Source organism: Orbicella faveolata, unplaced genomic scaffold, assembly GCF_042242905.1.
Source record: "Orbicella faveolata isolate gen_17 unplaced genomic scaffold, um_ofav_v1 contig_48, whole genome shotgun sequence".
Classification (NCBI taxonomy): domain Eukaryota; kingdom Metazoa; phylum Cnidaria; class Anthozoa; order Scleractinia; family Merulinidae; genus Orbicella; species Orbicella faveolata.
In genome coordinates, this window is record NW_028301578.1 from 11575001 (window position 1) to 11602897 (window position 27897).

General features: G+C 43.4%; 1 protein-coding gene and 1 pseudogene across 1 annotated transcript in view; both read right to left on the reverse strand.

The window, feature by feature from the left end:
- The window catches only part of LOC110042911 (uncharacterized), a 37915-nt gene that overhangs the window by 3296 nt on the left and 6722 nt on the right, over positions 1-27897 (reverse strand). The window contains exons 2-8 of the mRNA XM_089280664.1: positions 19011-19394; positions 18095-18478; positions 8275-8589; positions 6550-6948; positions 5270-5662; positions 2883-3263; positions 2001-2186 (exon numbers count right to left, since the gene is read on the reverse strand). Of these exons, the coding sequence (XP_089136790.1) occupies positions 2001-2186; positions 2883-3263; positions 5270-5662; positions 6550-6948; positions 8275-8589; positions 18095-18478; positions 19011-19394 (2442 nt within the window). The remainder of the gene's footprint in view (positions 1-2000; positions 2187-2882; positions 3264-5269; positions 5663-6549; positions 6949-8274; positions 8590-18094; positions 18479-19010; positions 19395-27897) is intronic.
- LOC149096548 (uncharacterized) lies at positions 22654-27877 on the reverse strand (annotated as a pseudogene).

A 27897-nucleotide genomic window follows, 5' to 3' on the forward strand; every position in this document is an offset into this window, starting at 1 on the left:
AAGCTGTGACCAAGGCCGCATTCTATTCTTTAAAATAGTTTCTTTTAAGTGCCAAATTCTTTTTTGTTTTTTTAGTTTCTTTACAAACTCTTTATTATTATTATTATTATTATTATTATTATTATTATTATTATTATTATCATTATTGCTATTTCTTACACTTTACATTCTCATTCACTTTACGTTCAGACATTCGTCTTATTTCTATCAGTAATTAAAGGCTGTACGTGAGCAGTCAAAAAGTCATGATTTCGTCAAATATTAACAACAGGACGCTTCCGATTTTTACAATATGTTTAAACGTGGTTACTCGTCTTTTTTTCTCTTTTCTTATTTACCTTCACACGTAGGTTTAGTGTTGTTCCACACTCCAGGATTCTGGTTGCCAGGGGTAACACACATGACTGTTGACGAGCCATTCAAACGATAACCAATCGTACAAAAAAAAGTTACATTGTGCTCCAAAGTGATTCGCACAGCTGCTTATGCGCAGTGGACCTCCTGGGTCTACCATTTGCGTCAGTGACGTACAGTTGATGACGATAATAGTAAAAGATGTGGAATTAAAGAAACTTATAACACAGGTAGCTATACATGTTTCACAGATTTGTTAAGAGGAAAATCTCAACATTGTTGATAGGTAGCAATAACATTATACTTCGCAGAGACAGACGAAACCACCGCAGAACTGCGTTTAGAGTTCTTACAGGCAAGGGTTCCTGCATATGATGAAGCAGAATATTATTCCTACAATAATAAGAATAATTAACATTTATTGGACGAGGTTAAGTAAAATATCACTCGCCACTGACAAATCACAATATTTTGCGATAACCGAGTTCGACAATTGTTTTATCCTTCGATCACCAAGTTTGTTTCATATTTCTAAAAACTCTTAAAAAATTCTCTCTCTGACAGCTCAGGGAACCGCCGATTTTTTCACACAAAATTACGCATGAGCAGAATATTATTTGCAGCAAAATACATTTAGATGGTACTATGCATGAGCAGGCTAATATATAGATTTAGGCCAGCCTAAAAGCGTAGCTCCTGGGCCGGGTTGTTCAGAGCCAAATTAAGCTAACCCAGGAAAAGGTAGAATTTCACATTAAGTTTTGTAACTTTGCGTTGAGGTTTTCTGTATATTGTTTGGCCTTCAGTTTTGAGTGTTAATAATCACTGTATGCACAAAAAAAAGTATCAAAAAACATTTGTATAGAAGAAAAAGTTATAATGAGGTTAACTTTTAATCCTGGGTTAGCGTTAACCGGCTTCCGAACAACCCTTTCCTGTTTTCAACAAGTTAACCTGGGACGAGCCCGCGATCCAATCGAAAACCAGCACTTGGTCAGCGGTCAACTTTAAAAAAAAACAATCAACCTCGATAAGCTGTAAACTTGAGCCCACGATATAGTCACGTGATACTGGTCAGTGGATACCTTGTTTTGACAGGTGTCAATTGATCATAACTTGGATGTCCAATATCAAAGAAGTACTCGGTTAACCAAAGCTGTATATCTCTGTCAACCTATTATTTGGAGTATGGCCGCCATGTTGCGCGACTCCGTCGTCGTCGCCGTCGCCGTCGCGCGTACGCGCCCACGAGCAATACCGCTAGCGATGATAACCATGGGAAAATCAACTCATGGGTTTCCTTTTCTTTCCTATATGAGTATGGGGCTCCGCTTAGCGGCCCTTCAGGCCGCCGGAGCTCCGCTATTAATTGCAGGCAGTTATCTGCAGGTAACGTGGTGGACCATCGGCCAAAAACAGGAATGAAAAAACTGCATCGAATAATAAACAGTGTCCTTATACGTGTATTTCTCTTAGACTGACATCCCACCTTGTTCGCACATAGTAGTTGATGCGTTATTATGCATTATTACAGTTAACTTCTAACCGAGTTTTAAATTTTAATAGTGGCTTTCAATTCTCTGATTGTCGATGGCTTAAAATTGTCATCATCAAAGTATTTATTGGCAAACTCATGTAATACCTACTTTGGCAAGTAAAATCTTGTCCACTCCAAGTTCCATTGTGTTGACATCTCCTTGCTTGAGACCCAGACCCTATATAGCCATCATCACACGAGAACTGACAGACTGTATCATTGTACATGGTTCCATTCTCTGGGCATCCATATTTTATTCCATTTGTTGGTACAGTCAGCGCTGGACAAGTGTACACTGCAGTGCGAAAAAAAAATTCAGAGATAATTTAAAAGAACAGTTGACCCTGACGTGACTAAAAGCAACTGTGCATTTGGTAAAAGGTCCAAAAAAAATCGCTCCGTTGAAGAAAGCAATTGTCACTTCTTTTCGTTACCAAAGGCTGCGTATCCATGTCGTGCCACTTAAAGATTTGAGTAAGGCATTTCCGAGTTGCCTTCTACCTCGGCATCAAAACGTATCACGTCCGAAACCGTTCATGCGCAAATTTTCATGAAAATGCAAAACTGATTTTCAGATGAGAGGTTTTGCATTAAGACTCTTTTTGAAAAAGAAGCTAAAAGAGACTTGGAAATGGCCCATTAAGAATTTTTGTATCGCTTATAATTACGGTCTACAGAGCAGAAGGCCAATGTTGATATCTATCAAGGTATTTTTCACGATCACATTTAAAAAAATTGGGAAATGCCACCAAGTTTGTTGATGGTTTAGATGAGTGTGGTGTAAATTCTTGAGTCTCTGCCACGTTTATATCTAACCCTGCCCCCCCTCCCCCCCGTCTCCCCTGGGGCTCAGGAGTTTAGTGGGTTAAGCGGTCAGTTTTGACCGTCACCTTTTCTGCAAAAGAATACAATTAATTTAACGATCAATTTAATCTGCTCCGCAACACTAAAAACAGCCTGAACAACACGAAAAACATCCTGAAAAACTTACCTGCGATTCCGTTACCGCAATACCGACCTGGCCAGTAATGCGTCCTCGGTAACTCGTACACGAAATACACACCACAGTTCTTTATTCTGATATTTTGATACCTCTTACAGCAGATGTTTGAAAAGGATAAACAGACACTTCGAGTAACCACACCTTCAGCGACTGTCGGGTGAGCACCAGAAATCCAATATGGATAGAGAGTGCCGCAGTGACGTTCGGGAACACATGTGTCCGCCATCCGATCTCCAGCAGCTCCTTGGAAACGATACCAACCTGGTACCAGGTCATCCCTATCGCATCTATAATTGCTGGCGTTTATCACTATGTGTCCTTGAGCACGGTCTGCTTCACTCAGGACTGTGTAATTGTTACACCCATCCACTATAAGTAAGGACACATTGGTTAGCTACAGTAACGACAAAACTGCATTTCTTAGCTGAACAGTAGTGACAAATAACAAAACCGAGTGAGTCAAGATTGATAAATGTTTGGCAAGTAGGAGAGTTTAAAAAATATCCTGACGAATGGGTATGGTGATTAAACATGAACAGTGAACGGTGAACTAGCTTTCCATCCAGGGGGAGTGGAGATCTATAAATAATTGTAGTCTGAGAAACCGAAGATGAACGTCGGCCTGATGGGCCACCATTTTTGCACACATACTTTCGCCAATTTCTTAAGCAAACACGCTAAGCTCAAGGGATTTGAATTTCAACCGACTTGTTATTCCGGTGGGTTTTAATTAAGGTACCTTTTAAGGCCCCATTTATATGGTCTCGGGTACCCGAGACAACCCTCCCCCTGCGGCAACTTTATCGAGCGTTGATATGTGAAAACGTAGTCCCTGTAGGCCGAGTCAAAGTTGACCCTGCATTGTTATTCATAACCCTTCTTGAATAATGAAGTGTGCAAATATCCCTCTTTGTTTGCGTTTCCCTCGGTCATTCGATCACAGATCACGCCAAGCGATGCCCCGGTTAGGCGAACAAAAGCATTTCTCTGAAGAAAAGTTGTCCTGCTTGCCAGGGTTACTTTACCCTCTGAGGCGAGACAACTCGCTCCCCCGAGTTGTCTCGCCCCCTGGGACGGTTTTGCGATCCTAATGTAAACGCTCGGTTGAATTTCGCAAACAAATGAGCTAAAAGCTTCCTCAGCCAGGGTAACTCAAGGGAGGGTTGTCTCGGGTACCCGAGACCATATAAATTGGGTCTAAGAGGAAAAAAAGGAATTCCAGTGACACGCTAGGTTTTTTTTTTGTTTGCTGTACAAAAAGGTGTGATATTGACGTCCCCACTTGGCTGGAATTTAATTATTTACATTTGGTTATTATAGCGACCTTAAGCAAACCACGATGGCAACGACAATGAGAACGCCACCAAGCAAAAGGCTTAATAAGCAGAACAATGGCTGTGCACGTCTCAGCCGTGCTTCGCAAAACAGCAACATGTAAGGACTAAGTTCTGCATATTTTAGAGGACGCCAAAGACGGCTGCTAATTTTTTGTATTGTTAATGGCATTGAACTCTGGTATTACATATTTAGTTTGAACAACTTCTGCTATCGATAGGCGCTCTGAACAGATCTAAACAATTGCGAAATTCCAGGGTAAAATATAGATTCACTTTTCAATAGGCGTTGTCCTCCGTGTCGTCGTCTTCATTGCTTAAGCTCCCTAATTTTTGTCTCACTCTGAACGACAATGCTCAGAGACACAGACAATAGAAAGTAAGTAAGTTGTCCGCTGTTGGGGTTGAGAGAGTACATTTGGTACCTTTTAATGACAGAATGACAAGAGAAAAATACCGTATTTCGTAGAAATAATTAAAGCAGATATTTAGAGAGGAAGCCACATCAGCCTTAGCTGGTTTTCATGCGGGTCCTCTGTCCTCTTCGAATTGGAATTTGGAGCTATTTTTTATGGAAAGAGGAAAACCGGAGAACCCAGAGAAAACCATCAGAGCAAGTCGAGAACAAACAACAAACTCAGCCCACAAATGGCACCGGCTGGAATCGAGCCCGGGTAGGCCAGCGCTCTCACCACTGCGCCATCCCTGCTCTCCAATATAAATATTGGATGTTCACGATAAAGAGCTAGAGGATAAGAAGGGTTGTAATATTTTTACTAATACGGTATAAGAATTGCGTAACATGGAAGCTTCTGTAAACGCATATTTTACGTATTACCAGTAAGAATTATGCTCAGATTGATAAGATACAGCCTTATTGTCATTCGGAGGGCTTTAGAGCCACCTTAAATTCGAAAAGTTAAGATAGCACTGAACTACTTCTATAAAATGTTTTAAACTTGGTTTGATGATTGATGATGACGATTGATTGATGACTGATTGTTGACTGACACACTCAAAGAAGGTAACAAGGCAACTTACCTGCGCTGCCGTTACCACAGTAACGAAAATTGCAACCAGGTGGCTTTTGTAACTCATACACGAAGAAAGCCCCACAGTTCCTGACTCTAATATTGTTACTCCAGTAACAGCACTTGTTTGACCAATACCAGTAATACGAGCTATAACAGACTCTACGAGTGACCACACCTTCAGCGACTGTCGGGTGTGAGCCATTGAGCCAACCTGAAGCAGTGGTACCGCAGTGATTTTCGGGAACACATTTGTCCGCCATCCGATCTCCGGCAGCTCCTTGGAAACGATACCAACCTGGCACCAGGTCATTCCTATCGCATCTATAATTGCTGTTGATCACTATATGTCCTTGAGCGCGGTCTGCTTCACTCAGGTCTGTGTAATTGCTACATCCATCCACTGTAAGCAAGGACACATTAGTTGGCTACCGTAAACGACAAAAATGCGTTTCTTAACTGAACAGTAGTGACAAATAACAAAACCGAGTAAGACCCAAGTAATAAATGTACGCCACGCAGGAGAGTTAAAAAAAATATATCCTGATGAAGGGGTGTGGCGATTAAATGCTGGAGGAGTCACTTGCGGTAAACTAGCTTTCCATCCAGGGGAGAGTGGAGATCTATAAATAATTGTAGTCTGAGAAACCAGAGATGAACGTCGGCCTCATGGGCCACCATGTTTGCACGCAGACTTTCTCGAATCTCTAAAGCAAACGCACTAAACTCTAGGGATTTGAATTTAACCAGCTAGTTATTCTAGTGTGTTTTTCGCTGTCGGAGTTTATTAATCTGCATTTGGTCCTTATTGTCTCAATACAACGACAATTGAGAGCGTGAAATAGAAACGCTTTTCGCTTTCTTACAAGAAAGCTAACTTTTGGGTCAAATTTTCATGGAGGCCGCCGTTGGGGTTGAGAGAGTGAATAAAAAGGGCAAAGTACCGTGTTTCCCAGTAATAATGATGAAGGCAGATATATGCTGGTTGTTCATGATAAAGAACTAGAGGATAGGAAAGATTCTGATATTTCTACAAATACGCTAAGAATTGCGTAACATGGAAGTTTCTCTAGATCAGACGCACATGTTACGTAAAACCAATCAGATTGATAAGATACAGCTTTATGGTCATCCAGAGGCGTTCAGAGCCACCTTACACTCGAAAAGTTAAGATAGCACTGAAATACCTCTGGAGAATGTTTTTAAACTTTGTTTGATGATTGATGATGATGATTGCTTGATGATTGATTGTTGACGGACACACTCAAAAAAGCAAACAAGGCAACTTACCTGCACCACTGGCGTTACCACAGTAACGAAGATCGCAACCAGGCGGCTTTTGTAACTCATACACGAAGAAAGCTCCACAGTTCCTGACTCTTATGTTGTTACTCCAGTAACAGCAGTTTCTTGACCCGCCCCAGTAATAATCCCAGTAATGATAACAGACTTTACGAGTGACCACACCTTCAGCAACTGTCGGGTGTGTGCCATTGAGCCATCCTGGATGCTGAGTACCGCAGTAATTCGTGGGAACACATTTGTCCGCCATCTGATTTCCGGCAGCTCCTTGGAAACGATACCAACCTGCTACCAGGTTATCCCTATCGCATCTATATTTGCTGATAACTATTTGTCCTTGAGCACGGTCTGCTTCACTCAGGATCTTGTAATTGTTACACCCATCCACTGTAAGTAAGGACACATCAGTTGACTACAGTAGACGACAAAACTTCATTTCTTAACGAACAGTAGTGACAAATAACAAGAACAAAATGAGTCATGTGTGAAAATGACAAAAGTGCTTATCTTGGATTGCTGGCATTGTTCAATACGTTTCGTTGAGCACGGTCTGCTTCACTCAGATTTTTGTAATTTTTACACTCAGTTTACAGAGCCAACCTCGCACCAAAGTCCCGGATTATGCCTGGGACCGGGGTTCGCGCTATCGGAATTAAGTGACTCACTATGAGGAAATTTTACTATATCCAATTTGACAAAGCGCGTTTTAATGCTTTAAAAGAAATTTTATGTGCCGAAATAAATATGCAAATTAACTTATAAATGTTTCGTCCGGGTAGGATCGAGCCTCTCCACAACACGATACACTCTTGGCTTGAATCCTGACTTTATCAAAAGAAATCTGGCAGGCAATGAACTCCAGTAATATTACCTTTCTTTCGTTGAGAATGTCATGTAAATTACGTGAAAAGAATGTAAAATGTTAAACAGATATTTCACCCTTCTTATGAGCATGTTGCCCCAAAATGAAAATGATGCGCATGATTTTGTGTGAGGCAAATTTTCCAAGTTTACTGCACACACAAAAAAGTTTCCTTTTAAATCTGAGCAGTCTTATTTAGCTAGTTAGGGCTAGCTACTTAACTCTCGCTTCTGTACAAATAAGAATAATGATACGCGTGCATTTCACTTTTGTCATTTTAATCATTTTGTTTAGAGAACACGGCAGTGGTTTTCTTTTCCTTTTCTTTCGAAAAACTTGAGTCTGCTTCCGTGGAACATTCTTGAACGGTGCATAAGAAAGTCGACGTTCTACAGAGTTAAAAGCTTCCTCCGTTTCTTTGTAAACGTTCAAATATCAAATGTATGCTGAATTTACCGCAAAACTTCCACCTCCCAGTATTTGGTGATGAAACATGCTTTGTACCTCGCGTACACTCACGAACGATCTCACGATTGTAGTGTATTAATTGTGCCAGAAGTAGTGTTCATTGGCTACTAGTGGCCATGCTAATCAATGCCAGTCAGTCAAAGTGGTAGACATTTTCCAAAGGGAATGTCTCAGGCGTAGTTTTTCGAGCGGACTGTAAAGGGAAGCTTGGAAAAAAAAAAACTCACTTGATCGCAGATTAGTCGGATTGTGAATAAAATTATCCTTTCGTCAAATCTAAATGTACAAATCACATTTTCCCTTTTCTCGGTAGAAACTAGTCGACAGAATTAGGCACTTGAACTTACCGCAGTTGTAACCATTCACTCATAATTGTTACTTACCAATTACAGAAGAGGTTGTTGTTAGTTTCACTGTTGAGGCAGCCGTTGGCTCGACGCTGACTTGCACAGAGCGCAACGTCGTAGACATGAACGATGTTGCACCGGACGATCCCGGTGTGGCTGCACTGGGAGATGCCTGTACCGCAATTGATGATCCGTTAGGCGATCCCACGTTTATTGTTGGGCCGGGCGATACCATAGATGTTACAACACTGACAAATCCTTCAGTTGTTGTTATTGCACCGGATACCTCCTCAGCTGATATTACGGTGACATTTACTACCATGCTGGAGGATAGCGCTTCGGCGCTCTTGCCTAAAAAATGCGCGATTGAAAAAACAAGACTTCTGGCATCAAAAGAATAAATAATTGAAAATCTTATTTCTTATTATGAAAATCTTATATCATAACGCTCGGGTTTTCCGCCGTAACTACTTAGATTACAGGCAGTCCACCTTATTCCTTATCTCATAAAACGAGCGGCGAAAAAGGAGCACCTTCCTCTCCCCCCCCCCCCCCCCCGTCCCCTAAAAAAAAAATACAATATTCAAATTAAAACGGCAGTTCTCGGCGGCCACGACTACCTAGAATTCTTTTGGTTTGATTTTCATTTTGTAAGAGACTTTGCTTCCATTATCACGTTGACTAAAAAGAAAAGATACTCCGAGTAATTTTCTATCAGTGATTGTGATCCGAATCATCCCAAAGGAACGCATCCTTTGTCTTTTGTATTGACGGTGGTTAAATAATGATAAAATGAGTGGCAGCCGCGACATAAGAATCAAAAGAATGGAAGCTAATAAATAACACCTTTTCAACACGAGACACCCTCTGCAAACATAATACTTCGAATTGAAACAAATTTGAAACAAATAAAGGATAAAAAGAACCTTAGTATCACAGGATTAGATATAATCGGAAGTTCAGACACGCGAGGTATTTTGTTATACAGGGAAGAAAGAAAATGGGAAATGTTTGGACAGTGAAAATGCTTGAAGTAAATGTTATCAGAAACCGCTCGCGTTGAAATGTCCAAGTTTCTGTTGAAAACATAAAAAATTATATACTCAACGATGGCCTAAGGTTTTTCCCCAACTCTTGGTAAAACTTATACATTTTCTAAACGAGTTAGACGTTGTCACGGCGTCTAGTTGTGTTATACTGCGTTTAGATACGTTTACACTAGGCCGATACCGTGCTCCTCACTAAGCCCCCCACGACTTGCCGCCAAAACAAAAGCACTCGCGCGCGAAATCCCGCTAGCTACGTAGGTCAGTCTGATATCCAGAGTAATCAAGGCTATATAAGTGCTATCACCCGAAGCTAAAGGCTTCTGAGTCTGATATCACTTACCAAAATTATGATTATTGTGGATATTACGAAAAACCGAATTCAATAGTTGTTCAAGAGAACTTTGAACTTTAAGTTGTGATTAAACACAAGTTAGTCTGAAAATTGCCTGGGGACTTTATTCGATGCTAAAACTTCCTTGGATATTTGGGTATTTTCGAAGTCAACTTTGTTCAACGTTATTTTTATGTTCCGTATTTGAAAGTTGTTTGGCTGCGCTCCGCAGACCACCAAATCTTATCTGCTGCTTACACAAGAGATATTAAGACCTCAATAGTAGTATAGGACGCTCATATGACCGGTAACCAATCAGGAGCCGATAAACACAATAGGCTATTGTTTGGAGAACAATGGACGCTATTGTTTTCCAAATCCAAGATGGCGCTATTTCTTTTAAGCCAATCAGGAATTTTTGGAGTGGGCGAAACAGAAGGAAAATCAAAGTAATTAAGCATGCAAGAGGTAAAACTACTTATGACGTCATAAGTTTGTCACGCTAGGGTCACGCAAAATTGTCATGCAACTTCAAACTCGATACTTACAGTGTCCTGTGGTCCTAAACGACGAAGGTCCGTCCGGCAAGTGGCCATGATGAAGACCGAGAGACTTGGGTCCGAGTCTAGCCTATATAAGGTGGTGCAAAGCATCGTGGGACGATGACCTCATCGATATCCAATCAGAATACTCACAGATGGGCTTCCCCAGTCCCCCTCTGTTAAGGAGAGTATTAAACCAAACATCACACAATGTCAAATGTCACGAACTTAAATATCAAAACTTTTGCGCTAATATTAAAAGATATGACGTCATTGCCATGTTGATCGAGTAAAAAGACCGGTTTCTATCGTCATCGCATAATGTTTCAAATGAACTTTAATGTCCAAAACGTTTGCGCTAAAATTACAGAAAGCTGGTCATTGTGTCTCAAATCAGATAACACTATCAAAAGAAACGGAACAGAAATAATTTGATCTAGCGTAAATGCAATCTTTGACGAGTAACGAATAATAAGCGAAGACAAAAATTTATAGGGTAAAAGGTGAGAAGAAAAAAAAACACAATTGAAATACTTCAAGTGAAAATGAATTGCTAATGGCAGTTTGCAATAAAATCTAAACTCCTTGATCTCGACTGTTCCCTTGAGAAAAGCATCATTCAAAGGAATCTTGAACAAACAAAAGGCATTTTGGGCGACCATTGAAGAATTAACATAATTAGTCAGAGATGAAACATGGAATAAATTAAAACCGAAAAGCACATGTTTAGAAGCTGAAATCATGATAGACTGTATCTTAACCCTTGAGAATAAAATCAAAGGAATTTCAAAGAAACGTTTCGCGCTTGAAGTAAAGATTTAACTTCATTTACAAACACTGCAAATCGCTCCTAATTCAACAATTATAGTTGTCTAAGCGGGTTTCCAATAGCGTCAAAATAAATCACTTACTTCAAACATAGTCCTTTCCTCAAAAACGTCACACAACTAGCAATCGCTCAACTCCATAGCCACTAAGACAGGAAAGAATGTTACGCTTAGAAAAGAAGACGTGTGCTGAACGTTGTCACAAGTAAAATGAATTCTATCAAGACCGATTGACTTATAAACGGGTATTCACAAAACAATAAACAATGTCGCGTGGTTAACAACCAATGAGAGGACGGGGGATAGGGGGGTACGCGATATCACGTGGTTACGAATCAATGAGAAGACGGGGGATAGGGGTTATACCGCACAGTAATTTCATTAAATTGTTATAAGCAAAACAGAGTCTGAGTCTTTACAACGTTTATTGAATAGTAACTCAAAAGAAAGAATTGATTATAATTTTAACTCTTAAAGTCTTGACCGGTTACAAAGTGTTGGGAACTAAACTCGTTTCCAGTTTCTCAGACTCTTGGTCCCTGGCCCCAAAACGCACGATATTCTGCCCTAGTTTTCTTTGCTTTTGGTCATGAAGTCTTTGCCTGATGCGTTCCTCATTCTTGGCATAATAACTTCTCCAATATTCGTTGATCCGTTCCCTGTTGTTTTTACAGTATTGTCTTCGGTAATTTCTAATGTGCTCCTTGTTCTGTTGACAATAGGCTCTCTGGCTGCTGGCGAGTCGTTCCTTCTTGTTTTCATACCATCTTTTACGACACCACCACCACCTCATCCACTACCACCACATTTACCACCACATTTACCACCACATTTACCACCACCACATCCACCACCACCATCACCACATTTACCACCACCACATCCACCACCACCATCACCATATTTACCACCACCACCAAATCCACCACCACCATATTCACCACTACCGCCACCACCACCACATCCACCACTACCTACAGCACCACCACCACATTCACCACCACCGCCACCACCACCACATCCACTACTACCTACACCACCACCACCGCCACCACCACCACCACCGCCACCACCATATTTACCACCACCACCACATCCACCACATTCATCACCACACCCACATCCACCACCTACACCACCACCACCGCAGCCACCACCACCACATCCTATCACCACCACCACATCTACCTACACCACCACCACCGCCACCACCACCACCACCACCGCCACCACCATATCTACCACCACCACCACATCCACCACATTCACCACCACAGCCACATCCACCACCTACACCACCACCACCGCAGCCACCACCACCACATCCTATCACCACCACCACCTACACCACCACCACCACATTTACCACCACCACAGCCACATCCACCACCACCACATTCACCACCACCGCCACATCCACCACATTCACCACCACAGCCACATCCACCACCACATCCACAACCACCTACACCACCACCACCACATCCACCACCACCGCCACCACCACCACATTCACCACCACCACCACATTTACCACCACTACCACATTTACCACCGTCACCACCACCACATCTACCACCACCACCACCACCACCACCACCTAGTCGTGGTGGATGTGGTGGTGGATATGGCTGTGGTTGTGAATGTGGTGGATGTGGCGGTGGTGGTGGTGAATGTGGTGGTGGTGTAGGTGGTGGTGGATGTGGCTATGGTGGTGGTAAATGTGCTGGTGGTGTAGGTAATGCTGGATGTGGTGGTGGTGGCGGTGGTGGTGAATGTGGTTGTGGTGGGGTAGGTGGTGGTGGATGCGGTGGTGGATGTGGTGGTGGTGGTAAATATGGTGGTGGTGTTGTACGTGGGATGTGGTGGTGGTGGCTACGGTGGTGGTGGTGTAGGTTGTGGATGTGGCTGTGGTGGTAAATGTGGTGGTGGTTTAGTTGTTGGTGGTGGTGGCAAATGTGGTGGTGGTGGATGTGGTGGTGGTGGATGTGGTGGTGGTGGATGTGGTGGTGGTGGATGTGGTGGTGGTGGATGTGGTGGTGGTAAATGTGGTGGTGGCGGTGTAGGTGGTGGTGGTGGTAAATGTTGTGGTAGTGGATGAGGTGGTGGTGGTGGTGGTGAATGTGGTGGTGGTGAATGTGGTGGTGGTGAATGTGGTGGTGGTGGCGGTGGTGGTGGTGTAGGTGGTGGTGGATTTGGCTGTGCTGGTGAATGTTGTGGATGTGGCGGTGGTGGTGAATGTGGTGGTGGTGTAGGTGGTGGTGGATGTGGCTGTGGTGGTGGTAAATGTGGTGGTGATGTAGGTAGTGGTGGATGTGGTGGTGGTGGCGGTGGTGGTGAATGTGGTGGTGGTGGGGTAGCGGTGGTGGAGTGGTGGTGGTGGTGGTGGTGGTGGTGGCGGCGGTGGTGGTGGTGGATGTGGTGGTGGCGGTGTAGGTGGTGGTGGTGGTAAATGTGGTGGTAAATGTGGTGGTAAATGTGGTGGTAGTGGATGAGGTGGTGGTGGTGTCGTAAAAGATGGTATGAAAACAAGAAGGAACGACTCGCCAGCAGCCAGAGAGCCTATTGTCAACAGAACAAGGAGCACATTAGAAATTACCGAAGACAATACTGTAAAAACAACAGGGAACGGATCAACGAATATTGGAGAAGTTATTATGCCAAGAATGAGGAACGCATCAGGCAAAGACTTCATGACCAAAAGCAAAGAAAACTAGGGCAGAATATCGTGCGTTTTGGGGCCAGGGACCAAGAGTCTGAGAAACTGGAAACGAGTTTAGTTCCCAACACTTTGTAACCGGTCAAGACTTTAAGAGTTAAAATTATAATCAATTCTTTCTTTTGAGTTACTATTCAATAAACGTTGTAAAGACTCAGACTCTGTTTTGCTTATAACAATTTAATGAAATTACTGTGCGGTATAACCCCTATCCCCCGTCTTCTCATTGATTCGTAACCACGTGATATCGCGTACCCCCCTATCCCCCGTCCTCTCATTGGTTGTTAACCACGCGACATTGTTTATTGTTTTGTGAATACCCGTTTATAAGTCAATCGGTCTTGATAGAATTCATTTTACTTGTGACAACGTTCAGCACACGTCTTCTTTTCTAAGCGTAACATTCTTTCCTGTCTTAGTGGCTATGGAGTTGAGCGATTGCTAGTTGTGTGACGCTTTGAAGGAAAGGACTATGTTTGAAGTAAGTGATTTATTTTTGACGCTATTGGAAACCCGCTTAGACAACTATAATTGTTGAATTAGGAGCGATTTGCAGTGTTTGGGCAAGATTTCCGTATAACCCCATACATTTATTATGCATACAGTTCTTTGTTTAACTAAACAATAGAGTAAACAATAGCGCTCCTTTGAGACTTATTTGATTTGAATAACTCTAAATTTTACCATTTGTGTAAGTGTAAGTGTCGCATACTTTTAGATTTCTTTGAGACTGCGAAATATCATAATTTGGGCCGCATTTACCGTATTTTTAAACTGAACGCAGGCTTAAAACTGCTTAAAATAATAGCGATTTAGACCTGTTCGCTAGTTTAAAAAAGCTTTAAAATACTGCTTTAGGCCTAAGCAAAACCGGCTGCTTGCGGTTAGCGCAAAAGTTTTGATATTAAAGTTCGTGACATTTGACATTGTGTGATGTTTGGTTTAATACTCTCCTTAACAGAGGGGGACTGGGGAAGCCCATCTGTGAGTATTCTGATTGGATATCGATGAGGTCATCGTCCCACGATGCTTTGCACCACCTTATATAGGCTAGACTCGGACCCAAGTCTCTCGGTCTTCATCATGGCCACTTGCCGGACGGACCTTCGTCGTTTATGACCACAGGACACTGTAAGTATCGAGTTTGACAAACTTATGACGTCATAAGTAGTTTTACCTCTTGCATGCTTAATTACTTTGATTTTCCTTCTGTTTCGCCCACTCTAAAAATTCCTGATTGGCTTAAAAGAAATAGCGCCATCTCGGATTTGGAAAACAATAGCGTCCATTGTTCTCCAAACAATAGCCTCTTGTCTTTCTCGGCTCCCGATTGGTTACCGGTCATATGAGCGTTCTATACTACTCTCAATGTATTATTATGTTCTCAATTACTTGGAATGACTCCAGAGGTCTTGGAATGACCTTACTTGATTCAAGCCGTCAAAAGGTGTCTGGTAATTTTTTTCAATTATTCCTTTTCTCATAAATTATTCCTTTCCTCAAAGTTAATAATAGCCGGTGGGGGAATGGTTATAGAACCCGACAAGTGATAACTTTTTGGTCGCTTTTTTGGCTATGGTTTACTTCGGATTGGGATCCGAACTAACCAACAGAAACGTTTCGGTTCTTGAAAACAAAGCATAAGATTATGCACAGTCGTGGACCTTCCAACATAAATCTTGTCATCTTTGTTTGTTCCTTTGCCTGGGCTCTATAAACATTTCCTTCTATTAACAATGCACTGTCGGAATAGCCATTAGAGAGCCATTGTTGTCGCTGATTCAACACTTAGTCAACCTACGAACCCGAACAGATTTCCGGCTGTTGTTTAAGCCGTTGTTAAACAACAGCCGCTCGGAAATCTGTTCGCCGGCTTCCTGAGCAGAGTAAAGAAATGTTAAACTGCAATGGGACAGTAGTCTCACAATAGGATTAAAGCGGTTTACAACTATGGTTTTCTATTAAAAAGCAGATGAAATATCCGTAGATTTGAATAAATAACATTATTCCCCCTTTCCAAGCGACCAAAAATCAGTATCTTCCAGGCATAAATATTCGATTTCGCAAAATGCTAGGAATCACCAATTCGTAAAAGTGCTTGATGAATATTTCCGAGTTTGGCAATATAAGAAGGATTACCGGATATGAATTTGAATAATTTAATCCAACTTTCTCACGGGTGCGCCCTTGGCGACTGGACTCTGCCATTCAAAACACTGGAAAAAGGACCATCCATATCCCACTTTCATCCCCTATGTTTAGAAATTTTCTGTCGTTAAACAAAGTGCTGTTCTATCATAGCACTAGGCAGTCTGCAGTCTGTTTCGAAGTCGGGTAGGGGTTATTACGTGAGTCTGCAGAGAGTACAGGTATGAAAATCAAATTGATATAACATGATACAAACAGGAAGACACATCACATTCCTTCTCGATCATGGTTAAGAGAACCACTAACTCCAGCTTACCCGAAGGAGATATTGTAGAAGCCATTACGATGTTGTCATAACTGGATAGCTTTAAAATATAAACTGTGCATAGCAGCACAAAACGAACTCTTCCGTATGCGCCCATCCTTGCTTTGGAATGTTTACTGTGTAATGTAAACTGGGATGAAGCTTGGAGACTTAGATCAAGTATAGGCTATGAGAGAAGAATGGGGAGAAGTAGAGGGAAAGGTATTTTTAGAACGACTGTACCGTGACCTAGGTCATAGAGGTTGACTCTAGTAATTTTGTTTAAATTTCGTTCGTTGAGAATGTCAAACAAATTTCTTGCCAAGACTGTAAAATATCAGATAAATATTTCACTTCCCTTATGAGCATGTTCACCTAGAATGAAAACGATGCGCATAATGTTGCGCGAAGCAAATTTTCCAAGTTTACTGTACGTAAAGATAGAATAATGATAAGTGTGAATTTCACTTTTGACGTTTTAATCATCTTGTTTAGAGTACAGGGCTGTAGTTTTCTTTCCTTTTCTTCCAAAAAATGTGTCTGCTACCATAGAAGAGTCTTGAACGGGCATAACGTAGTTGAAGCTCAACGGAGTTAAATGTTTTCCATGTTTCGTACCGCGCGTTCGGGCACGCCCGAACGATCTCACGAGTGTTGTGTATGGAAAGTAATGTTCTTGTCTATTCAGTAGTGGCTTTAATGAATGCCAGTCAGTCATAAATTTAACAATAACTGCAAAAATTCTCGCGTGTTCATTGTCGAATTTTCACTATCAATAAGCGGACAGATACATGAAGATGTTTTAACGAGAGAAAGCGGAGATTTTGACGATTTGTTATTGTAAAAAACAAACTGACGTCAGTATTTCATGTGTCTGTCTTGTTATTGACAATGAATTTCGTCAAAATATTGTCAAAGTAACCAGCAGATCCACTTGATTATCGCCTGGTGGATACACAGCTGCTTTGACAATGTTTTGATGAAATTCATGGTCAATAACAGGACAGACGCAAGAAAACCTGACGTCAATTTATTAAACGGTTGGCAAGGGGAATTTTAATGCAAATATCTCGTTCACGTTTCACGCAGTCAAGAATCCCTCTACTTATCCCACATAAATTTTTTGGTGATTTTTAGGTATATTTGGAGATAAATAGCTTTTCTCAAAGGTTTAGTGAAATTTATGGAAATAGGAAATTTTGAAATTTTGGTGTTGTTTTAAAGTTAGAATTTGAAGTTAAAAATTGATAGACGTACACCAAACAGTTGTCCACCAACCTGAGGTGCCCTTTCGGGCGGTTGAACTGTCTGGTGGTGTTCCATAACCTTTTTTTTCCCTTTTAATCCCTCTTTAAACTTCCTAAAATTTCACTTAAATTCCTGTAGACCTCCGCCTTAAAATGAGTCCCAGAATTTATTATGTGGCAAGGGCCCGTCCGGCTAGTATCACTAGAACTTTTTTTTATTATCATTTTCTTTTTATTTTCCACAATCATATGTTGAAAATGAGATCTTAAAATTGAGTAACTATGTCATGAATACTAAGTTGAATGAATGGCTCGCTTTTCCTTTCACGTGCATTGAAAAGTAAAGGGGCTCTGCACACTCTACATTTTCCGAGCTTTGGCTACCTTGTGATGAATCGTGCTTCGAATCGTACTACGCGTACACCACCGAACGATCTCGCGAGTAGTGTGTACCGGAAGTAATGTTCATTGGCTATTAGTTGGCGTGTTAATCAATGCCATCACTCATAAAATTTTTCAAGCGACTGGTAGAGGCAAGCGTGGTTAGTTTTAGCTGACTCGCGAATAAAATTATCCATTCCTTAAATAGGCAAATCAAAATTTCTCTTTTTTTCTGTGGAGTCTAACCCACAGTATATAACCACTGAACTTAGTGCAGTTGAAACCATTCACTCATAACTGTCACTTACCATTTACAGCAGCGGTTATTGTTGGTTTCACAGTTGATGCAATCGTTGGTTCCACGCCGGTCTCAGTGATTGAAATGGGTGCTGTAGTTACTTGCGGTGTCTTTACCGACTGTGACGTTGAGTGCAATGCAGTAGCCGTAAATGATGCGGCGATGGAGGATCCCGCATTTAATGCCCGTGTTGTTATGTAAGACAATGGCACATCTATTGTGCCGCTGGACGATACCACATTGATTTCACTGGATGATTCCAGAGTGCTTGCTGCACTGGACGACTCCCTACTTATTTGGTCGCTGGGCGATCCCACATTTGGTGTTGCACTGAACGATTTCACAAATGATGTTGCACTGAACGATGCCACACTTACTGTAGCGGTGCTCTGACCTACAAGGAATGTGTGATTGAAAGAACAGTGCTTTCGGCAATAGAATAACCTAACGGAAATGAGAAGGAGGGTGTCACATTCCATGTAAAAGCGCAATAGTTGTACGAGTCAAACGAGCAAGTATGAATGAAATACATTATATTAATCGTTTGCACGCGAAAGCATTTAAGCTAGAAAGGACATCGAAGTGCTGAACCCAAAATTATAACCTAGGGTCTTGATTTTCCGTACTTTCAAACAAAATCCGATGAAATCGATAAAATCGATAACTTTGAAACTACGTCAGCGTGTGAGTATCTAACATTAAAACTTAATTTATCGATTGATATCGATTTCTCGAGTGGTTTCCGATATCGATTTTTATCGATTAACTATCCCGGGTTAGTTAGGTTAGTCAAATCGCGAATAAAATTATCCATTCTTGGAATCGAGAAAGCAAAATATCTCTTTTTCGGGGTGGAATCTAGCCAACAGTATTACACAACTGAACTTAGTACAGTTGTTACCAATCACTCATAACTACATACTTACCATTTACTGAAGAGGTTATTGTTGGTTTCACTGTTGATGCAGTCGTTGCTTCCACGCCGGTCTCAGTGGTCGAGATGGGTGCTGTACTGACTTGCGGCGTGTTTACCCACTGTGACGCTGACTCCAACGCCGCAGACGTAAATTCTGCGATGGACGATTCCACATTTACTGTTCGTGTTGTTACGTAAGACAATGGCACATCCATTGTGCCGCTGGGCGATACCACATTGATTGTTGCACTGGACGATTCCAGAGTGTTTGCTGTGCTGGACGACTCCGTACTTATTTCACCGCTAGGCGATCCCACATTAAGTGTTGCACCGGACGATTCCACAGTTGTTGTTGCCCTGAACGATGCCACACTTACCGCAGCGGTGCTCTGACCTACAAAGAGTGTGTGATTGAAAGAACAATGCTTTTGGTTATAGAATAACCTTATGGAAAAGAGAAGGAGAGAGTAAAAGAGTGATTATTGTGTCATACCTGATGAGTCAAACAACAAGCAAGTACAGCCGAAGCTCTCCTTGCGACGCCTCTCGTAAGAGACCAGCTTTAGTTACGACCATCTTTTCGAAACCCCACTTGAACTGTGACTTAAACTTTGTAATGAAAAGCACTCGTGAGCCGACCGCGACCACTTTTAGGAATACCCAAGTAGACTTTTCCTTTGTTTTTAAACTCTTGCAAAACTGTATGTATTCACCATGAATACATACAGTGTTGCAAAAGCTTTTGTAAACTAAAACTAAAACAGTAGCGATTATCGTGAAAATGTAATAAGGTTATGATATAGCAATCAAGTTACTGACATCGGTTTGATTTGAAAGTAGAAAATTACGTAGATCAAAGCAAGACGAAATAATTGTTGCTAACATTTTAATGAAACTGCACATTGCGCAAATGGTTCTTGACCAGTTAATAATTAAACGTAAAGTTTAGCCGTGTCTATATTACATAGAAAGACACTCATTAAACATTATTTTTTTTTTTTTTTTTTTTTTTTGTCAATCTTTAATGAGTTTCCGATGCTCTCGTCGGCCACCACCTACTATTGTTTTACCATGCGGTTGCTTACGAGAGTTCATTCTTGTAAGCGATCAACTCTAGTTACGAACACTTTTTCGAAATTCCGAGGTCGTCGTTTGCGAGAGTTTCGACTGTATTAAAATACAGAATATTAATCGTTTGTCCGCGAAAGGATCGGATAGAGGCGAGAAAGGGCATGCAAGAGGTAAAACCCAAAGCTACAGTGTATAAACCAGGATCGTTAAGTTCTGCACTTTACCGTGGCTTGTCAATAGCATGTTCTGTCTTTATCCAAGATACTTTTACCAGCGTTTATTAAATTGCCATTGTGGATTTCACAATGGCTTCTAAGGCGAAGGCAAACGCAGGCATATTACTGCAGTTGTTGCGTACGTCTTCCAAATACTTGCCCAAGTTGGAATATGTTCCAAGAGGTTGGATGGTGCAACAGGGTGGCAAAGGTATACTGTGTTGATATGTTGAGTGCGTTTGCCCTGGCCTTAAGGGTTTTAGTCTCTTAAATGTACTGTGCTCAGTTATTAGCAAATTCAATTAATTATGCACCTAGATGTCGTGTGTTAAGCCCATGAACGGCAACGTAATTAAATATAAAGGCATGAATGATCTATCTTCACGACTAAAGCAATAGAGTACATGAGTTTTTGTCGGGCGTTATTTTCACTACTGTTTTAGTTGTGCACATTATCAGTCGTGTCATTATATCTTTCTCCGTAGTTTAAGATTTAACAACCTTGATATATTCATTTGCAACGTAATTAAAGTTGTTTTTTCTTTCTGTTCTTTCGACCGCGTCTTAAGGTCATGTTTTCGCTATCGTTGTGGAAACTAAACACGCACGTACGGTAAACTTACAGGTATATTATGAGGAAATTATTGAAGAAAAATGATTAAACTTCCGAAATCAGACACTGGTTATGAGAAAGCAAAAGTACCAGGAACAATGTGAAAATGAATCTCAGAATTTATTACTGAAAAGGCCCCATCAGGTATCATTGGACTGAATTGCAGTTTAACCTAAGTTTTGAAACAGATTTGCAGAAAGCTGTGGTGAACTAACTCAGTTTTGCAGTAAATCATACCATATGAAAGGAAAGCGTTGAAAAACCAAAACAGGGGTTTCTTTAGACACACGTTGAACAGTATGCTGAGAGGTTCACTCACTCTTGCGAAGCATAACGTAGGACAAAGGGTAGTTTAGGTTTGTCATCGTTTAACACATTTGAAATTACAAAATAAGGATGGATGAATTTAAATCAGACCTTCCTCCAAACCTAACTCTGTGTCTGAACTTTACTTCACTTAGTTCAAAATGAAAGGGATTCAATCTTTAGAATATGTCGAGATTGCATAACACAACACTTCAACTATGCAAAATTAGACGCCTTAAAAGTAAAGCTAAAAGTATCTCTCACAAGGCAAAGCGAGAAGCACAATAAAATGAAGGTTTTCATTTCTCTCGTTATCCTAATCATTCAATAGTATCTTGATTAAAACACAACGCTTGTGCTAAAAACACCACCGACTGCTCCACTCACACAAACTGTGCACCGTTTGATTGACAACTTGTTGTTCGTGCGAAGCAAAGCGTGACCAATATACACCTGGAATGTCTAAAATGTTTTCTTCTTTGCCGAGAAGAACCGAGTTATTTGAACACACTACTGTCTTGTACAAGAACATTTCGTGAGAAAGCAGTGATAGTTGTAAGGAAAGTGTTTTTCAATAAAGATGATCACGAATTCTATTTCCTGCTTGAATTGTCTGGATAGAGTGACATATTCTACATTGTTTATATTGTTTGCATTGTTTGTATCTTTGCTAGCGTTTCCGTTTTCAACGAAGTCTTTTCAGCTTGTGGATGTCTTGTCAGCAGTACTCATTGTCAACATAACAATAGGCCAAATAATATGCAAGTAACCCTTGGGACAAAATGGCTTAAATGTATCGTACTTATTAGCAAATTCAATTAATTATGCGCCCAGATGTCGCGTGTTATAGCCCACGAACAGCAACGTAATTAAGTATAAAGGCATGGATGGTCTATCTACACGACTAAAGCAATTGTGCACATGAATTTTTTTTCGGACTTTATTTTTACTACTGCTTTATTTGTGTAAATTATCATCCATTTTATTATATCTTTCTCCGTAGTTTAAGACAGTTTAAGACTGAACAACTGTGACATATTCACTTGTAATGTAAACAAATGAGTACAGTGGTTTGTTTGTATTCTTTCTAACGAGTTTGGGGTTTACGTTAATATATGTTCAGGACTATGCTAACAACTGCGCCAATTAAGAAGATAAGGCAAGAACCAAGGCACGACCGGCTCGTGTAAGGCTTTTAATCAAACTGGGATAAAACTAACAGCCGAGTAACAGTAACAATATGGCGGACGCCACGCTACGAACAACAGCTAAAACGCATGCTGAGTCCTAGTGCCGCTGACCGGTACTGGCGTGACTTCTTTCTTCTTGTTTCATAAGTCTTTTCAACGCAGTAAATACATAAAGCAAAAAGGGGCATAGTATGCCACATAACAGGAACCGAGAACATAGTGGAATGTACTTGACGCTAACTTATATGCAAGGAAAAGTCAGAGTTCAGTGACATAGTCTATAAAACGCGTAGGAGGACGACGGACACGTGAGGATCTCCGTAGGTCAGGAGTGGGAGGGTCTGCTGACATGACTGCGTTTTCTAATGGGGTGTCATCAGGGCATGACGGCTGTGTAGCTGTGTCAACCATGGTATGGTCAACAGGAAAGGCACAGGCTTGTGGTGTAACACAGTGAGAGCTGTCAGATAGCTGATGCGCTGAAGAAGAGATGGCATCAGGGATGTCAGGCAGAGAGGGTGGAGGGCACGATGTGGTACCAGGTTCGTCTTCATCGTCTGAGTCGTTACTGCGACGTGTGTGGGGAACACGTAAGGGGTCGGCCAAGTCAGATGGGACCTTGAAGCACTCTGATAGTTTGACATGGTATGATGAGCTGCGTAATTGGGATCCAATGAACTTTTTGATGTCACAGAACGGTGGTTCTATGGCTACAACAAGGTAGCGGTCGCGGGCTCGAGACTTGTTCAGGTCGGAATGGAGGTACACTAGGTCACCAATATCAATCTGGGGAGTAGGGCGCCTTTGCTGCACAGGGGCCTTAGAGCGCTCACTGTGGGGGTGGTTGGAGAGGCGCTGCTTATGCTGGAGGGTAATTAAATGGTCGTCAGCAAGGGGTAACTTCTTGTTTGAAAACTGGTCCCGCTGTGTCCACATTTCTCGTGAGGATAGGCCACGTGAACGGATACGAGAGTTCAAGGCAGAGGTCGCTACGGCGAGAGTGAGGGGAGAGACAGCACCACCAAGAGGCTCCTGACGTAGTAGGTCTGTTTCCAACTCCTGGACAGCTCTCTCAGCTATGGGGTTCTTGTTGGGATTTTTGGCCTGGCCAAGCTCAATTGTAATTCTGTGCTTCTCTAAGAGTGGGTCGTTGACTAGGGCCTTAAAGCCAGGTGCGGGGTCAGTACGGATCACAGCGGGTGGACCATCCATAGGGCGCATTTCCAAGCAGAGTTTGACGATGGCATTGCGTAACGTTTGGTGCCGCTCATCTCCAAGCAATAAACTGGAGGAGTAAGAGGTCACAGTCTCGCGGAGGACAAAGATAAGCTGGCGAGAGCGCTTGATGACGTCTGCTGCGAAGGACCGACCAATAGCGTCAGGTGGTGGCGAGGTGGACTGGTCAATACGTGCGGTTGGAGAGTTTCGGAGTGCCGCACAGGAGTGGCATCCTTCAGAGACACGAGAGACTGCCTTGTCCAGATCGAGGGCGAAAAGATAGCGTTTGACGACCATCTTCAACTGGTGGCAGGACGGGTGGCTAAGCTGAATGTGAAGAGCGGTCAAAAGGCCATCCAAGGCTTGGCGGGGGACGATAATGCACTCCCTGGACGGTGACAACGGTTCATGACGCTGCACAACAAGGAGGCCATCATTTGCAATTGACGCAACTTGTAAATACTGTTTGACGTCCTTGATGTTAGTCAGTTTCTTGGAAGGTCTCGTACCCTGGACAAGGTGAGCGTGTGTCCGGCGCAGGTCTGGGCATTCAGACTGAACAGCCAACCAGGCGGGCCGGCTGGTGAAGGGAAGGCGGACGCTCCCTTGGAGGATATCTTGAACAGACACGGCTCGGACAACAGAGTCGCTAGTTCGAGTGATGAAAGAACACACCTGACAGGTCTCGTTTTCACAGGGGGCGGCGTTTCGGCTTGCAAAGTCTGACGGGAGGATATCAGCGCCTGAGACGTGCCTTACAGAAGCCTGGTAGCGGCTTACGACAGATAAGAAAGTGGATACACGAGGGCTGGCAGAGAACTCCCCACGGCAGAGCTTCTCGTACGCTTGGACGCAGGGCTTACTGTCAGTAAGGATGCAGGCCTTCTTGGACGACTGAATAAGATACGGGCTGAAGTGCTTAGTAGCAGCCGCAATGGAGAGGGCTTCTACCTCGCATGGAAGCCACGTTGTCTGGGACCCCCGCAACTTAGCGCTGAAGAAACCGGAAACATGTAACTTGTCTCCGCGCGTCACATAGAGGGTAGCACCTATTCCTGGGTCCCTGACAGCTCCGTCAGTTACGATCCATAGCTGGTCCTCAGGTCTGGGTAACTTGATTGTGAGCGCAGATGACAGGGCATTCTGAGCACTACGGAATGCACCTCTTAGATCATCGGTCCAGTTTATGGATTCCTGGGAAGGACGACCAGCCGTTACAGCATCCAAGGGAGTGAGGTAACGTGAGCACCTTGGGATGACGCGGGAGAGGACCTTGTATGCCCCAATGAAGGATCTCAATCGACCAACAGTGCTTGGCTCAGGGTAGGTGGCGAGAGTGTTTAGGCGGTGGGGACTGGCGGAGAGAGAGCCAACAGTCCAGATCCAGCCAAGAATAGTGGTGCTCTTGGGACTGATGATGGTCTTGTGAGCAGACAAACGCAGGTTACACTTGTGTAGGGCGTGTAGGACCTTCTTCCAGTTGCATAATAGCTCTTGGGGTGTGTTGCCGCCACAGTATAGATCATCCGCAATTTTGGCCACGGATCCATCTTGTAGTAAGGGGCCTAGGACGCGGGACATAACCTCTTCCAGGGCGGTTTCCGAACCGGGCATGCCCATAGCGGAACGAACGTAGACTCGTACTCCTTTAAAAGGAGTGGCAACGCCGCAGTACTTCATGGACTCTTTGGCCAAAGGGATTTGATAAAAGGCACTCGTTAGGTCGGTGACAATGATGTGTGACCACTGGGCGATGAGTCGTAGGGTGGAGTCAACATCAGGCAGCAAAGATGGTTGAGGCTTACTGTATCTGTCTACGTCAGCAAAAGCAGTGACGAGACGAGAGCCGCCATTGGGCTTCTTTACCAGGAAAGAAGGGTTTAGGTATTCAACAGTGATACCAACATCTTCGGGGCGACGGAAGACTCCGAGTTGCTCTAGGTGGTCAAACTTCTCTTGGAGCTCGACGAGTTTATCTCGTGCATATTGGGGGAGGCGACCTTTCCGCTGTGGTGGCTCAACAGGGCCCATGTTGACCTGTGCTTGGTAAGGGCCTGCGGATCCATTGTAACCAGGGAACTGGGGGTCAAATACGGAGTCGTACTCTCTAAGCAGGGATTGGAAATTGGCCCTGATGGCCTGAGGTAGGATGCTGTCTGGGTCTACCTGAACGGATGCGGAGTGACTGGAATTAGAGGGTGGTAACGGACGCTGAGCAGGAGACGGGCCTGGATCCTCTTTTGGTTCGAAGACAGGAGTGACTTGGCAGAAGTGTTCGTGACGCTTAAGTGTGCGAGGCTCGGTTGACAGGTTTGGTATGCGTATGGCCCGCGCAACACTTGAAACGACACTAGGCTGCGGCCACAACTGGGATGGCTTGAGTTTATGTGAACTTGGTGCATCAGTACGAGGCTCAAGTGCATACTCTGAATCAGGAGGAGCATCGTCTGGCAGCTGTACTTCCAACAATTCTCCGGGCCAAACAGTCTTGGAAGGAGTAGGAGCACGGAGAACAAAAGCCCTACGAACAGTTGGGAGGGGGCTGAGTGGAGACTTGGACCCATACGTGTAGACAGACCCATTGCCAAGGAGCACCTCTCTCTTAGCGGGACGCACAGCAACATCATTTGCTTCCATAAAGGGGGTCCCGGCGAGTACTTCAACATCAAGATCCTCTACGACAAGACCTTCGAACGTAAAGTCTGTGTTGTCGCGGGTGAAGGTTGTTCGTATCTCACCGACCACCCGAAGTTGAGAAGAGCCATCAGCCTGCTGGACGGACTGGGCACTTGATATTACAGGACATCCGAGGTGTTTCGCGGTAGAGTGACGGATCATATTTCCAGTGGCGCCGCTGTCAATGGTGACGCGGACAACACGGTGAGCATGAAAGACATCCATATAAGGAGACTGACGGGTCTGTACACGGTAGGCTACGACATCTGGGGTAGGCAAAGTGGGATCAGGAACTGGAGTATCAGGGTCGAGGTCGCAGTCCGTGTCTGGTTCGTTGTCGAGGATGCCAACGATCTGTCTCGCTTTTACCATGAAGCGCCTGTCATTGTCAGGGAGGAAGGTACACTGACTGAGGAAATGGTTTGTGTTAGAGCGACCGGCTTGCTTGCATAAGGGGCAGACCTTGTCCTGACGAGGTTGTCTGGTGCGGAACTTAGAGTTACTCCTGCCACCCGGACGGGGGCTACGAAAATCGTCAGCTACTGCTGCACGCAGGATCCTAGCGTCATCGGAGGTGCGGATTTCCTCAAGGAGAGAGGTAAGGGCTTGTGAGATTTCTGGCTTAATTGAGGCGAGGGTGCGAGATCTCAACTCCGTGCCGTAGCGCTGCTTGACCAATCGAGGAAGGCTGGGGTGAATGAGTCGTAGCCAGGTAAGGACGACGAAGTTCTCGAGAGTGGGAGTAAGTTCCTCATCCTCTGAAACATGTTTACCATGGTGGGTTAAGCCATTTGCACGCAGCAAGGAATCCTCCACAAAGGCCATGAGGCGTTGGTACAGGTCCTCGGGGCGCTCATCTGCCGCAAGGTGTATGTCAGAAAAGTCGATAAGTTGTGCGCCGGTGACCTGGAATCCAAAGTGTTGTCGAATAGCTTGCCAGATGAACTCAAGAGAGGTTGAGTTTTATACCAGCGTGCTACGCGAAATAATAGGGCAGTAATTGGCGATTTGTCCCAGCATCAGCTCGAGGAAGTTGGTTTTTTGACGAGCGGTTAAGCGTCGAGAGAGTGGTACAGTTTCGCCATCGTTTTCGAGTCCTCGAAGCGGTTGGGCTTTGGTCTTTTTCAACCATGTAAAACCATCCGCGAGGAAGGGGGCGAAGTTGCTGTCTAAGGATAGTGTGTACAGTAGATTTTGCTTCCAGTTTTCAAAGCTATTGATTGTTTCCACCTTGGAGAGGCACCACTGCTTCGGTGCGCGGTGAGTAGACGCCATAACACACGATGTAGAACTCCGGACGTGTTGTCACAGCGAAGGATGCACTGTTTTGGCTCACGCGGTCGAGGCAGAAAAGAGGCTTTCTACGGCGAAAATGCGGCTTGGGTTGAACCGAACGCTGCCACCACGCCAATTAAGAAGATAAGGCAAGAACCAAGGCACGACCGGCTCGTGTAAGGCTTTTAATCAAACTGGGATAAAACTAACAGCCGAGTAACAGTAACAATATGGCGGACGCCACGCTACGAACAACAGCTAAAACGCATGCTGAGTCCTAGTACCGCTGACCGGTACTGGCGCTGAATAGTAGCTAACAACAGATTCCAATTC